This window comes from Montipora capricornis, chromosome 7, assembly GCF_036669925.1.
Source record: "Montipora capricornis isolate CH-2021 chromosome 7, ASM3666992v2, whole genome shotgun sequence".
Classification (NCBI taxonomy): Eukaryota; Metazoa; Cnidaria; class Anthozoa; order Scleractinia; family Acroporidae; genus Montipora; species Montipora capricornis.
The window spans coordinates 41,831,542-41,846,541 of record NC_090889.1 but is presented as its reverse complement, the minus strand read 5'-3'; the positions used below and the strand labels follow the sequence as shown (position 1 = coordinate 41,846,541).

General features: G+C 38.9%; 1 protein-coding gene across 1 annotated transcript in view; it reads left to right on the top strand.

Annotated features, from left to right (window-relative positions):
- Positions 1–15,000, top strand: part of LOC138055989 (fibroblast growth factor receptor 1-like) — a 58,087-nt gene that overhangs the window by 9,006 nt on the left and 34,081 nt on the right. The window contains exons 3-5 of the mRNA XM_068901845.1: positions 6,081–6,359; positions 8,828–9,079; positions 12,032–12,283. Of these exons, the coding sequence (XP_068757946.1) occupies positions 6,081–6,359; positions 8,828–9,079; positions 12,032–12,283 (783 nt within the window). The remainder of the gene's footprint in view (positions 1–6,080; positions 6,360–8,827; positions 9,080–12,031; positions 12,284–15,000) is intronic.

Below are 15,000 nucleotides of genomic sequence, written 5' to 3'. Positions count from 1 at the left end.
CTTTCCGTCTAGAGGGCAGGATCTTTTGTCACGGCAGTTGCAAGTGTTGATAGTTTGAGCGGGTGGATTTGATGACTTGTTAATGACGGCTTTATTTTGGTTGGAGATAATTGTTTTTACATTGCTCATGCAGCTATAACTAATTTTGAGAGTGTTCCGGTTGAAAATTCTGTGCAAAGGGTGTGATTTTGGGAAGTGCTTGCCGATTAAGGCGAGGAAACACTTTCCAACTTTTGTTTTGACGTTTTGGCTGTACGGAGGATTGAACCAGGTGATGTTTCTAGGCCTATTCTTGCGGTGTTTGGTTTCTGGAGTTGTTTTTCTGTAGGTTAGATTATAAATGTAGCCGCTCTTGTTGAATGCATCTTGGTAGGTTTCTTTCGCTTTATCAAATGATTCTTTGTCGGAAGAAATTTCTGAGAGGCGCTTGTTTATGGATTCCGGTATGTTCTTTAGGATGGATGGGGGGTGATTGGATTTCTTGTGAACGTAGAGTGGGATGTTTCCTTCTTTTGTGTAGGGATAGTGCTTTCCAGATTGGAGGTCAAGGGTGACGTCTAAGAAATTTACTTTAGTGATGTTTGCTTCGACTGTGATCTTTAAGTCGTTTTCACGGAAAATTTGGCAGAAGCCCTTCTTGATTCTTTCGATCTGTTGAGGGTTTGAGTTAAAAGCTGCCAAACCGTCGTCTCTATACAGGCCGATGCTGTTGCCATACTTTTTGGTTAGACAGGACAATAAATAACAACCCACTAGTTCGCATGTTTCAGCGCCATCGAAAGATCCCATTGTTATGTCGAATCGGCTGGCAGAGGATTTTTTCTCCCAGGGGCAATCATTGGAAAACAGTAGAGATTGCTTGGAGAGGAAAATGATTTCTCTCTCGTCGGCACTGATGGGTCTGTAGTTATTGGCGAAGTCGAGTGCTTTGGCAAGCAGTTTTTCCGTGATAGAGGGGTAGAAGTCACATACATCAAAGCATATGAATGAGAGGTTTTCTTTGTGCTGTAGGGCGTTGAACCAGTTCAGTACGCTGGTCGTTTTTTTTCCACTGATTGATTTGTGTCTTTTGGATTATGGTGGTGTTGATCTCGTCTAAGATGCGCTTACTAATTATACCAATCTCGGATTTGGAGGGCTTGATAAGGCGGCATGTTGGATGGTCGTGAAATTCAGGTTTGTGATCTTTCAAGGTTATGAAAGCTTCTTTCTCTGCAAGTTTTTCGATACGGTTGTCTAATCCAAGTTTTTTAGCTACTCTGGCGGATTGGGAGTTTAGTTGGTCTATAACTTTGGGGCATGACTTTTTGTATGTTTTCGTTACATTCTCGGTAATCAGATTCTCATAGGTTGCAGTGTTCATTGAATAACAATTTGTAGTCTTGTCAGCAGGAATAAGTAGATTATTTGGTTTCTTGATTTTTGTTTCTATGTCGGTGTATAATGTTCTCTGGAAATTGCATTTGGAGGCGTTGTCATCAAATTCAATGTTATGAATTAGTTTCAACATACCTTCTTCGAAAGGAATCAGTTCATTTATCTTTGGGGGTGAGTTTCTTGACTTAAATCCATAGGTTTCCTTGGTTGATGTTTCAGCTTGCCCGGATAGGAAGTAGTGTGCTTTCCAACGTAATCGCCGCAGAAAATGTTCAGTTTTTTCGATTAGTCGTTTCATGTATTCATTTCTTGGTGGCAGTGGAATGTTCTTGGTAGAGTAATTCAAGTTGATCTTTTCCATAGTAGTGGACGATGAAACAATTACAGTGCTCAACAAGTTGGAGCTTATAAAATTAAATGACGTGATAAATTGATCATCAGCTAAAAGTGCTCAATGGGTTTACCAGAGCTTTGAATAGATACGTAGACTTGAACTAGGTCAAAAACATTTATTTGCTACTCCGAGTTTCATGCTTCTCACGAAGCAATCATCAGGCAACTGCCAAAAAGAAGGAATACATGGTGTTTTACAGTGACTCTGAAAATAACGGTAGCAATTCACTATAGGCTGGGGTGCATAGCAACGGTTAAACAATACAAACTGTATCCAGTGAGATGCTAAAAATAAGCTTTAAATAATTACGCCATTGAGACCGAACTTCTCTGCATGTCTGCAACTTGTTACAAGCTCCTTTCTGTTGTTAAGGGTCGCCAAATCTGGTCTACAAATTATATAGTATTTCTCCCACAGGCATAAATTACACTTCTTCGTTACATTTGTATGTGACTTCTACCCCTCTATCACGGAAAAACTGCTTGCCAAAGCACTCGACTTCGCCAATAACTACAGACCCATCAGTGCCGATGAGAGAGAAATCATTTTCCTCTTCAAGCAATCTCTACTGTTTTCCAATGATTGCCCCTGGGAGAAAAAATCCTCTGCCAGCCGATTCGACATAACAATGGGATCTTTCGATGGCGCTGAAACATGCGAACTAGTGGGTTGTTATTTATTGTCCTGTCTAACCAAAAAGTATGGCAACAGCATCGGCCTGTATAGAGACGACGGTTTGGCAGCTTTTAACTCAAACCCTCAACAGATCGAAAGAATCAAGAAGGGCTTCTGCCAAATTTTCCGTGAAAACGACTTAAAGATCACAGTCGAAGCAAACATCACTAAAGTAAATTTCTTAGACGTCACCCTTGACCTCCAATCTGGAAAGCACTATCCCTACACAAAAGAAGGAAACATCCCACTCTACGTTCACAAGAAATCCAATCACCCCCCATCCATCCTAAAGAACATACCGGAATCCATAAACAAGCGCCTCTCAGAAATTTCTTCCGACAAAGAATCATTTGATAAAGCGAAAGAAACCTACCAAGATGCACTCAACAAGAGCGGCTACATATATAATCTAACCTACAGAAAAACAACTCCAGAAACCAAACACCGCAAGAATAGGCCTAGAAACATCACCTGGTTCAATCCTCCGTACAGCCAAAACGTCAAAACAAAAGTTGGAAAGTGTTTCCTCTCCTTAATCGGCAAGCACTTCCCAAAATCACACCCTTTGCACAGAGCTTTCAACCGGAACACTCTCAAAATTAGTTATAGCTGCATGAGCAATGTAAAAACAATTATCTCCAACCAAAATAAAGCCGTCATGGACAAGTCATCAAATCCACCCGCTCAAACTATCAACACTTGCAACTGCCGTGACAAAAGATCCTGCCCTCTAGACGGAAAGTGCAACGTGCGGAATACCATCTATCAAGCAGAGGTCACAACATCCCAGTCAAAGCAAACTTACATCGGTCTTTGCGACACATCATTCAAACCACGTTATAGAAACCACACATGTTCTCTTAGAAATGAACGCTACAGAAATTCCACTGAACTTAGTAAACATGTATGGGGTTTGAAAGACAAGAAAGTCGACTATCGCATTAAATGGCGGATTGTTAGGCATGCGAGTTCCTATTCAAATGTAACGAAGAAGTGTAATTTGTGCCTGTGGGAGAAATACTATATAATTTGTAGACCAGATTTGGCGACCCTTAACAACAGAAATGAGCTTGTAAGAAGTTGCAGACATGCAAGGAAATTCCTTCTCAATAGCGTAATTATTTAAAGCTTGTTTTTAGCAGCTCACTGGATACAATTTGTATTGTTTAACCGTTGCTATGTACCCCAGCCTATAGTGAATTGCTACCGTTTTTTTCAAAATCACAGTAAAACACCATGTATTCCTTCTTTTTGGCAGTTGCCTGATGATTGATGATGAAACTCGGAGTAGCAAATAAATGTTTTTGACCTAGTTCAAGTCTACGTATCTATTCAAAGCTCTGGTAAACCCATTGAGCACTTTTAGCTGATGATCAATTTATCACGTCATTTCATTATATATATATATATATATATATATATATATATATATATAAGTAGACAGGAAATCGACTTGTCTGCATAGAGTGCTCGATATCGTTAGATAGAGCAGAAATAAATGATTTGGTTGAAAAGTTAAAACAAGACTAGATGTTGCATCTCGACAACGCTGTTTCGTGAGTTGCCTCACTCATCGTGAGTTGCCTCATGAGTGAGTCAACTCACGACACAGCGTTGTCGATATTCAATATATAGTCTTGTTTTAAATTTTCAACCAAATAATTTATATATATATATATATATATATATATACAGTACTTTAAGTTCTAATACTAGCCCTCAGAGAGTGCTCAACAACAAAGGAGTTGGAGCTGATCATATATATAGAAGAGTGGACTACTTTTTCATTGCAGATCGACAAGCTTGTTTCGTAGGAGCGTAGCGCTCCCACTCTTCAGGATCTTATGATTCTATTTACATAAACGCGGTATTTATGCGTTCATTTTTTCATCACACTTGCTTACACATTGTTTGGTTCTTAATTACACGTTCTTTAGTAAAAAAGACAAGCGCCTACTACTACAATCAGGAGCAGAAACACGCGAAGAAAGGCTATGCAACTGCAGGAAGAAAGAGGAGTGCCCACTCGACAACCAGTGCCTCGCAAAGGGCATTGTGTACCAGGCCTCTGTCACATCTAGCGAGGGGACTGAGCACTATGTAGGGCTCACGGACACGGACTTTAAGGCGAGGTTCGCAAACCACAAGCAATCTTTTAGGACAGAAAAGTACAGTAATCAAACTGAGCTAAGCAAATATGTATGGCGCTTAAAGAAAGCAAAAACAGAGTATAAGATCACTTGGAAAATTCTAGGCAGAGCGCGTGCGTATTGTAACACTACAAAAAGATGTAACTTATGCACACTTGAAAAATATTACATAATTTGCCACCCGAAGCTCGCCACACTTAACTAAAGGTCAGAGTTAGTTAGCAGCTGCCGGCATGCAAGTAGGTTTTTACTAAAGAACGTGTAATTAAGAACCAAACAATGTGTAAGCAAGTGTGATGAAAAAATGAACGCATAAATACCGCGTTTATGTAAATAGAATCATAAGATCCTGAAGAGTGGCAGCGCTACGCTCCTACGAAACAAGCTTGTCGATCTGCAGTGAAAAAGTAGTCCACTATTCTATATATATAACCAGCTCCAACTCCTTTGTTGTTGAGCACTCTCTGAGTATATATATATATATATATCTAACCGAAGAGACTAAGATGAAGTTGCTTCGCGTATCTTTGGAGTGCTCAATGCAAGAATTTTGCAGAGCAAAATACGAGTTTCACGCTCAAGGCGATCATCAGACCTGATGATCGCCTTGAGCGTGAAACTCGAGTAACTAGTAATACTTTCCTTCTTACATTTGTATATATATATATATATATATATATACCAAGTTTATAGTGTGGTGTGAAGGTGAAGAGCGCTCAATACCATTACAAGTAGAGCGAAAACAAAGTAAAGACACAAGGCAAAGATCAGCTGTTGAGAATTTCACGCCGGTTGGCGATCTTCTGAAGGTTGGCGGTCGCCGGTTGGCGATCTTCTGAAGATCGCCAACCGGCGTGAAACTCAGAGTAGCAACAGCTGATCTTTGCCTTGTGTCTTTACTATATATATATATATATATATATATATATACAATATGTATACAATGTGCCCTCCCGGTTGTTACCATAATGGCTTTATGGCAACTCCTGAACTTGGGCACAGGATGTAATATATATATATATATATATATATATATATTAATAAGAATTGTATCAGTCTTTTATCTTCATTAGACAACATTATCAGTCTCTCCGTGAAAGCAATCATTGCAGTTATGAAGCAAGTAGATCAGTTGCAAAAGAAGCCTGAAATTTTCAACAAGACTTGAATTCCACGATATTGCGATGCATGCAGTTGCTCTACCATCTGTCCTATCAGGCCACCTTGGAGATGGTCATTTGCAAGTTCGTACTGTAACCCGTAATAGGTGGATGTATGAGACATTTCATGGGTTTGAATCCTGTTTAAGACTGGATGGTTTCAGACTTCTTTCGCAACTGAGCAAGTTTCTTCATAACTGCGATGATCTACACAACCCCTGTTATATTACACGACATTTTCATATATGCTCTCTGTCATTATTATTTTCATTATCATGTGTTGTTACTACATAAAATTTATCCATCACTTCTTTTCTTCTTTAGCCGAATTTAAAAACAAAAGACCACAACAAAAACTTATAAATGGCAAACCTGGGGAAATAAGTTGTACTGCAGAAGGAAATCCTCCTCCTCAAATTGAATGGAGCAAAAACGAGAACCTACTCTTGGAGGATGACAGATTCACACAGTTGTCAGGTGGCAGTTTGCAGATCGATAGAGTTTGGCGGGAAGATAAGGGAACTTACACATGCTCTATGAAACAAACCAAAGGAAGTGAGAGAATTACTGTTTATGTCCAACGTATCAACGTGTCTGTCATAGGTGGGTAAAGGTGGAAATGACGAAGTTTGCATTCGTAAAGAAATCAGAGTAATACCAGTTCCCAAAAGCTAGCACAAATTTGGAGCACCAGAAAAAAAGGCCATAAGTAAGACGACCCAATTTAAGATCAACGTCATTCCTTGAATAATAGGCAAATACTTAGTAACAAATGACGACTTGCCACTCCATTCTACTGTACCCCCGAATCTTTCAAATCCCTAGACATTAGAACGACGAAGGAGGCTATCATTAAACAATTGCACCTCACACCAACAGTTGTCAAAGTACTCCAGAAGTCTAATCAACGTATTGTATTTAGCAGACTTGATTTAAAGTAGGGTCATTTGGAGATAGACCTTGAGGCACCTTATGGCCCAGTGAGGGTTAGTTCGCTAAAAGCGCCTCACCTTTCAGATAAGTTCAGATTTGTCTGACTTGTAACTGTGCCGTAAACTCCATGTGGGGTGATACCACGATAAATGAAGACGTTTCAGCAGATGATTAAGAGGTTCTCGAACTAGACCAATGCTTAAAGAACTGACCCTTAAATTCTGATCAGTGCAAGAAGTACATACCGGTTAGCAATAGACTATGCGTAGTTGGGATACCTAAACAAAAGGCATCATCTCCAGGCTCTGGGAAATAAATAAGAGGATTTGTATGAGTTTATTCCCCAGAGCCTCGAGATGATGCCTTTGTTTAGGACTGAATTTAAATATACCGAAAGTGGGTTATTGACCAGCTCTCAATTAACCACATATCAGCGGGCTTGATACCTCAGTTGTTAGAGCAAGTGCAGCGCAAATGCACTGTCATGGGTTTCAACCCCATTCCAGCCTGGGTTTTTTCAGGCTTACTTGGCCACTTTCACTTAATTATATTCCACGGTTTCCACTGACAACAGACTGCAGTTTGTCTCCAGTGTATTTTAAAAGCACTGAAAAGCTTGTGCGTCCCTGCCAACAAGGGAACATGGCTAATTTGAACTGGGAATAAGGGAGCAAATAAAATATCTTAGAGAACAAGTTTAGGGATAAAAAAGCTGGGAACAAGTTTAAGAGTAGTTTCGCGAACAATTGAAGAAAAGCAAATTTCAAAGCTAACAAGGACTCTCCCTGGGAGGGCCTCGCTTGTGGCGTAGAGCACAGGAAGACAACGCTCTATTACTGCCCCAAGCAAATGGAAAAGGGGAGAGGATGAACAGGTCTATTCTAAAGTGAATCAGAATAGCTCAAGCACAGGGAAAACAATACAAGACCGAAACTTGCAAGTATCTGGTGGCATAGAGATCAACTCCACCACTTACAATGGTGTGAGCCAGAAGAACGTCTGTTTAAGAGCAGAATTCGTACGAAGCGGACTGAGAAGGGACACATTGGAAGAGCGAGGCAGTGACAGAAATTGAAAGTGATAGCCAAGCTATAAGTACAATAAAGCGGCAAGACGAATGCGAGGATTTGATCTTAAATGTCCAGGTTCTTTTGAAACAAGACGGGCACTGACACATTTGGAACCGCAGCCGTATTAAGTTGTTTGCTAAAATAGCAGCAACGTTGCCATTGAATCTCCACAAGCTGTTATGTCGAAGAGGAATACCAGTCAAGTGAAGATGCAAGCGAAGACACCAGTTATGTTTTATAGTGACAACTATGCCAATTGAAACTACTGTTCCAGAACGTGCGACAGAATGTAGAAAAGCCCGGAGTCCTGTTTTACGAAAACCTGCTCCTGTGCATCCAAACACTGGTTGTGAAAGAACAAGAATCAACGACTGTTCCTGACCTCCTTTCAGATTTTCCCCTTTTTCAGACTTGGAGACTTTTTTTAATAAACTTTATGACTTAATAACTCCTCTTGACGTTGCAACAACAACCAATTTTCGTCTTTCCGAAGCGTTGTTACGTGTGCCTTACGCATTAACAACATCCTAGCAACACGCTAAAACGAAAACAATCCTGGAACAGAGAGTGTGTGCGTGTCTGGTAAATATAGATAAGGACGAGATGGAAAGTAATAAATTTCGTATGACTATTAAGCTCATTGATATCAAACTATTAGCAATAATTACGTTTGGAGTAAATTAACATACATTAATGTCACTTATGTAGATAAATAAATCACTCAAATGACTTACACTAGGCAAAACAATGGCAAAAAAAAAACAACAACAAAGCTATGTAAAATATAACTTTACATAACAGCTAGGTGCTTCAATATAATCCTCCATGCCTTGTAGGACCAAAAAATAAATCTTTAACAGTGTTTTACAAAACCGTGTTTAAATTCATTTTTACTTTGGCTGCTACTGGTGTAGATATTTTGTTTATGGCAGAAAAATGCGAGGGAACAGAAGACAAGCATATACCTTTTTTTTTTCTTTTCTGGGAAGTTCTGAAAACAAAATAATTATGAACTGCTGCAGTTCAAGTATCTTATTATATTAACAGGCCTTTCTCTTTTGTTTTAAGTTCCGCCAAAGGTCTGGCTATCAGGAACATCCCATAATGTACTTGAAGGAGACAATATTACTTTGACTTGTACTGTCGTCGATGGTTTGCCAAAGCCCCAAATAAGCTGGCTTAAAGATAAACTTCCGTTAAAAGAAGAGAAAGCAACATTGGTTAAAAGATACATAACAGAGAAAGGAGAAGGCACCTACACCTGTGTAGCAAAGAACGAAGGAGGCTCTGCAAACGACAGCATTAATATTATCATTGATGGTAAGAAGGAACGTAATGCATCACAGTTTTCATGGTAGACATAGATATTATTTCATGAACGGTCGTGATTAGAACGCAGACTTGAGAGTCAGGCTGGACCCCAATGACATTGACACCATTGCTCCGAGGTGATACATGGGTCGTGTTCAGGGGCCGAGCGACTAGCCGGTTGCACACCCCCTGTGCACCCTCCCCCTAGATCCGCCCCTGCATTTCTGTATTCATACACTTATCCCTTTAGTCTCAACATTACAACTCGAACTCTCGAACTCGAACCCTCCAGATTTGTAGCCTGTGTCTTCATCACTACACCACAACGACGAACATGCTCAATCCGAACACAGTTGTTTTCATTATTTTCTTCTTCTAATAATAAGTCAATTGATATCCATGCCGAGGGGCATCTATAATAACCAAAAGTAATCCTAACCTGACCCTCATTTTTCTCTAGGGGGAATTCAACCTAGGTAAACTAAGGACCGCCAATGTAACCTTCAGTCGGCGACAAAATTAGTTGTGACAGTTGCCAAAAGAGCACACTGGCAACCACACATTCATTGTTTGCAAAAACAACTTGTCCAAAAAGTACTTTTCCGGGATACCGTCCCCCCCCCTTCCTAATCAATGTTATACCGATGTTGACAAGGCTCATAGGAAACAGGAAAGAACACACTGTCCCTGGGGTGCAGGGGAGGAAGCCATTTTCGCACCCAGCTTGAAATCGACTCTAAAGGATAAGAGCATCTCAACAATTTTGACGCCGATTGTTAGTAAAAACGGATTCAACTTGAAAACGGATTTTATCGGCAACGTGGAAAGTATGCCCGAAACCCTTTTTGGATGGCCACATCATTGAGGTTTTCTGTGAATTAAGCCATACGAAACGCAATTTTAAGCAAGGCAAAAATCTGAAAATAAATTGTCCTTAAGGCAATATAATAAACTTCATTTACACGCTGAAATTTTACGCTAGTGAGCCTTTGACGTCACGTTTTCCTGGATCCAGCCCTGTGAGTTCCAATCGGTCAGTTTTGAGCGTGAACAACGGCCGACCTTGAAATCCAAAACTTGCACTAAAAGTAAACTGCCTGTGGATAAAAATCAAAACTCAAAATCTTGCCAGTCAGGTGTTAAGTTGACAACGGATTTTACCGGCAACGTGGAAAGTATGCCCGAAACCCTTTTTGGATAGCCACATCATCGAGGTTTTCTGTGAATTAAGCCATACGTAACGCAATTTTAAGCAAGACAAAAAATCTGAAAATAAATTGTCCTTAAGGCAATATAATAAACTGCATTTACACGCTGAAATTTTACGCTAGTGAGCCTTTGACGTCACGTTTTCCTGGATCCAGCCCTGTGAGGTCCAATCGGTCAGTTTTGAGCGTGAACAACGGCCGACCTTGAAATCCAAAACTTGCACTAAAAGTAAACTGCCTGTGGATAAAAATCAAAACTCAAAATCTTGCCAGTCAGGTGTTAAGCAAACAAAATTTCAAAATCTGAGAAAAAAGAAGTGTTTTTTTTTATTTTTATCACAGGGGCTCTGTAAGAGCTAAGAAAGAAACAGTGAAGACTAAGATATTACACTCTGGTTTTACAGGCAATAAAGAAAATAATGACATCACATTGGAGATGACATTAAAATACACAGTTTGCAAACAGTGTGAAAACGCACCAAGGACCCAGGGTGTCGTCTTAACTGTCGAAGGATGACAAAAAATAAGAAAAATGAATTAAAAGGTTGCTTAGGTTCCTCATAAAATAAGCTGGAAATGAATGTCACTAGTTATCTTACCATAGTCATTTCTTTCCTTACAAGTTTTGGTATTCTTAGGGCTAGGCTAGTGGCATTTTTAGCATTAAAATTGTTATATTCTCGGATTCATTTTCTGATGAGGTGTTGTGAATTCGCAGAAATGCTAAATTACTAATAACAGAAAGGATTGACTGATCTATTCATGCCCATATTATTTTCAATCAATCGGCAAAAGAAACCAGAAATTCACATTGAGAAAGCATTGCATAATTAGTTATCACTGAAAATTTGTTCCTAACACACCAAACAACTGGACTGTCCAACAGGACTGTCCCATTAACCTAAGAATTTGTCACCTAATGCTTCACTGCTCTTCGTACCCTAAAGACTTCAAGTTGGTGAGATGACTAAGTTTAACAAGTTTTTTTTACCATTTGAGGCCAATTTGTTTCTGACACGGTGCATTTCATACGTTGATTCTAACGTTAAGATAACAAAGTTGAAACACTTTGGTCACCAAAGATCCCCATTTCTTCAAAATGGATAACTAAAAAAACTCAATCCATTCAAACACTTGGAAACAATGTAATACAGTAAAACCTCGCAAGTAAGAACCTATTTTGAAAACCTGTTAGCTTAAAATTAGTCCGTTAGATCCCCTCTAAACAAGAACATGTTGACCCTAGAATTTGAAACAGGTTCCTAAAATATAAAAGGTGTGTGCACTTTGGCATATAAGACCAATTGATTGATGTTCTGAAGATTCGTGTGATATTTCGATTTTACTTATTATACTAATTTTTATGTGATTTTTAAAATTCTCTATTTAAATTTTATTTAAATTTTAAATAAGGGATAGGGAAAAACTGGCTGCTGCACCAGGGACGAAGGCCGAATAACACTAAACTATGTTATCTACTATGTGTTTCTTTTAATCCAGAAAATAAGAACCTATTTAAGAACCTAGATGACATAGATTTCTGTTACAGTGTAATTACCATTATGTAATAAGAACCTGTTTAGGCTAAATTGCAGAATGGAAGGTTCTTGCTCGCGGAATTGTACTGTATACCTATCCAAAACATATCATCTCATCTGCATGGTGATACTTCTTAAATTGTGCAAGTTGAACTCATATATATCACTTAACGATTGAGTCAATGTGTAATGTTTATATTTTTCTTTTTCTCTAGCTCCTCCTAAGCTGGATGCTTCTCTTAAAAAAGACTCTATGCCCGTGTTGTTGCACTCTACATTACAATTAAAATGTATTGAGAGAGGAGACCCAGAACCAAAGGTGAACTGGACTAACAATGGCATTCAAGTTGGCAATAACAACACTCTTGTCATCACTAATGTGACTTTCAAAGATGCTGGCCAATATGGATGTGTTGCAATGAACAGGGCAGGAAATATAAGCGGCAACATTTGGATTGACGTAATAGGTAAGTCAGCTAAATGACAAGGCACCCAAAGAAACTGTGTGACTATTTGAATATTTAACTGTAACATAAATTAAAATGGTCTTGAATTGTAACACATGTAATCAAATCAATCTACTTTACATGAAATGTCATCGATTGAGCAACAACAAGAATAGCATACAGTCGTACATTTAATTAATTAATACGATCTTACAAACGATGTTATAACAGGGCTGGAGCATATAAAGTAACTTCGACTCTGCAAAGTCACTGGAAGCATCCTTTAAGTATGAGCGATTACATAATCTTGCCATTTTGGTTTCATTTCGAACCAAGAGATCAAGAAATTAAATTGGATGAAGTCCAACTTGCCATACCCCTTTGTATTGCATTAATTTTCAGTGAAATGTGAGATGACATTTTTTCCTCGTAAAATGTGATTTTGTCAATTAACATAAGCCGTGATTTTTGAGAATACTTATCCGTGAAATGAGAATCGGGTGTTTAATTCTCCGTGAACTGTGACGTGATTTTGCTTCAAGGGTTTGTTTGCTTTTTATATTTATTTTTTGGGAGTTGGAGCCCGAGAAATTATAACAATGGACTATAAATATAACTCAGCAGAGCAAGGTAAAACAACTTCATCTGGATTGCAAGATTTACTGGAACGTGAGCTTTCGACACATAACCTCGCTAGCCTTGACAGAGGGTCTCAATGAGGTTAAGCGTGAGCCGTGAAAAATCGAAAGATGTTAACCGTTAAGCGTGAAAATAATAAACCTTGGGATAGGTAGTATTTTGAAATATTTAGTGTTAAGAGACTTCCGAGCACTCCATACCGTTTTAACTTTCTTACCCCTACGTTCTGTAGTACTACTAATAACCAGGTTGAAGAATACGAAAGTGACTCAGATGAAGGCGTTGTAGTTGATGAAGCCGAAGATAAGGTCTGGAAGACAAGCCAAGGCCTCAGCAAAGTTTGACGTGTGAACAACACAAAATCATGAGTCACCTTGTGATAATCAATGATTTAAACTATTCAATTATATGTCTACTGAAATCTACTAGTAACTAACAGACAGGACGTTTCCTTGTTTCGCACTCGAATCTATTTTTGTCACTTAATCATAATTAGTTATGCATGTTTCGCCTAGTTGTTATACAGTCCTAACTGTTTTTCAAATATTCTGTAACTGACGACAATGTTCGCAACATCAAAACATGTGTTATAAATTAAAATGTCGTAATCTTCTTACAAATTAATCAAGTCGGGAAATTTCAATAAGCAAGTGTAAGCTTCTCTAAATCCGAAACACGGCAAAGGTGGTTAAACGAGAGTACTGTATTCTTATCAACAACAGAGCCTGGAGCGTTTACGACTTCTTGTATTTTAAATTGTTCAGTGGAGGTTGATTACCTCAGAACATAGAGCTTTTACAATGAAATTGGGGTGGGAAAAAATACCATCTTGTATTCACTCTATAGTATGACAAAGACGAATTACACAGCCAAAATTCCTTTGACAACAACTTTTGAAGACCTTTTTTTGCTAGCCAATCGCTCAGAAATGCTATATGTGTTCCTTTAAACTCTTCCATCCCGTCCAACACATGTTTAAAGCTGTTAGCGACTGCGGTGCCCGAGAAAAAGTCATTTGAAACCTGACACTTCCGGTTCAATTTCCCCCTCCCCACAGGGGCAAAGGTGAAATTCCCCACCCCCGGGAAGGCCTCACCCATCAAATGCCCGGGGTTTGCCCGGGGTGGAAGGGGGAGGGGATGTTGAAGTTTCGATTTGATCGGCGCATAATCTGCAATCTGTAATCTTATAAGTTCAGCTTGCTGTCCATTAGGAGTTTTTTTCCCATCAAAATTTAAATTGAGCTAACGATCGACTTAACTTAATATTCTGCTGTAGAGCGTTTCAAAGAGATACTACTCTATAATAAAAGGTTCTTTGGCCATTTATAGTTTCTAAGTAAAGGAATATTTAACAGCTGTGAGTTTGTAGTTGTACGGTTGATATAAATGAGCACTTAACTAATTAATGAGCTGATCAGATAAATACTCCAGAACGAGGCAATTCATGCATTTGAATGCCATAATTGAATCGCGGTAGAACAAGTAGAAATTAGACTAGATTACAATAAGTTTCTGTTTCTTGACGGATTTCCTTACGACCTACAGCGCTCACCAATCGCGCAACATAAACGCTTCTTTTAAGGGCCACTACATCTGTAAAAGAGATGACCAATACAAAACTACCTAAAAAGCTCACGTCCTCCTCTCTAGCCACCGAATGAACTGTCCCTAAACGAAATTATATTACACCAATTCCAAACCATTCGTGTTAACCGATAAAAACCTGACAATCAATCTAGTCCACAGCAGCAGCACTTCTGAATATTCAGGTGGTTTGGCCTTAAGACTATCCGTGCCACATAATAACAAATAATGGAAAATACCTCGAGCACATAAAGCAACAAAAAGACAATCGTTTTTGTTGGTGAAACCCAGCTCAGAATTTGGCGTGGACATTTCATTCACTTAACTATAGCTGCGTTAATTTGGGTTAAAGCCCGACTTTCATATTAATTGGTGAGTTCCACAAGTTTTGTTTTATGGTAAGCATTAATTTTAAAACGGCTTCCCAACACATTCGAAAGTAATTATGCGAAAGAAGTGAAAAAATGTAAGTGTCTATACCAAATTCAGTAGAGACTATAAAAAACGAAGAGG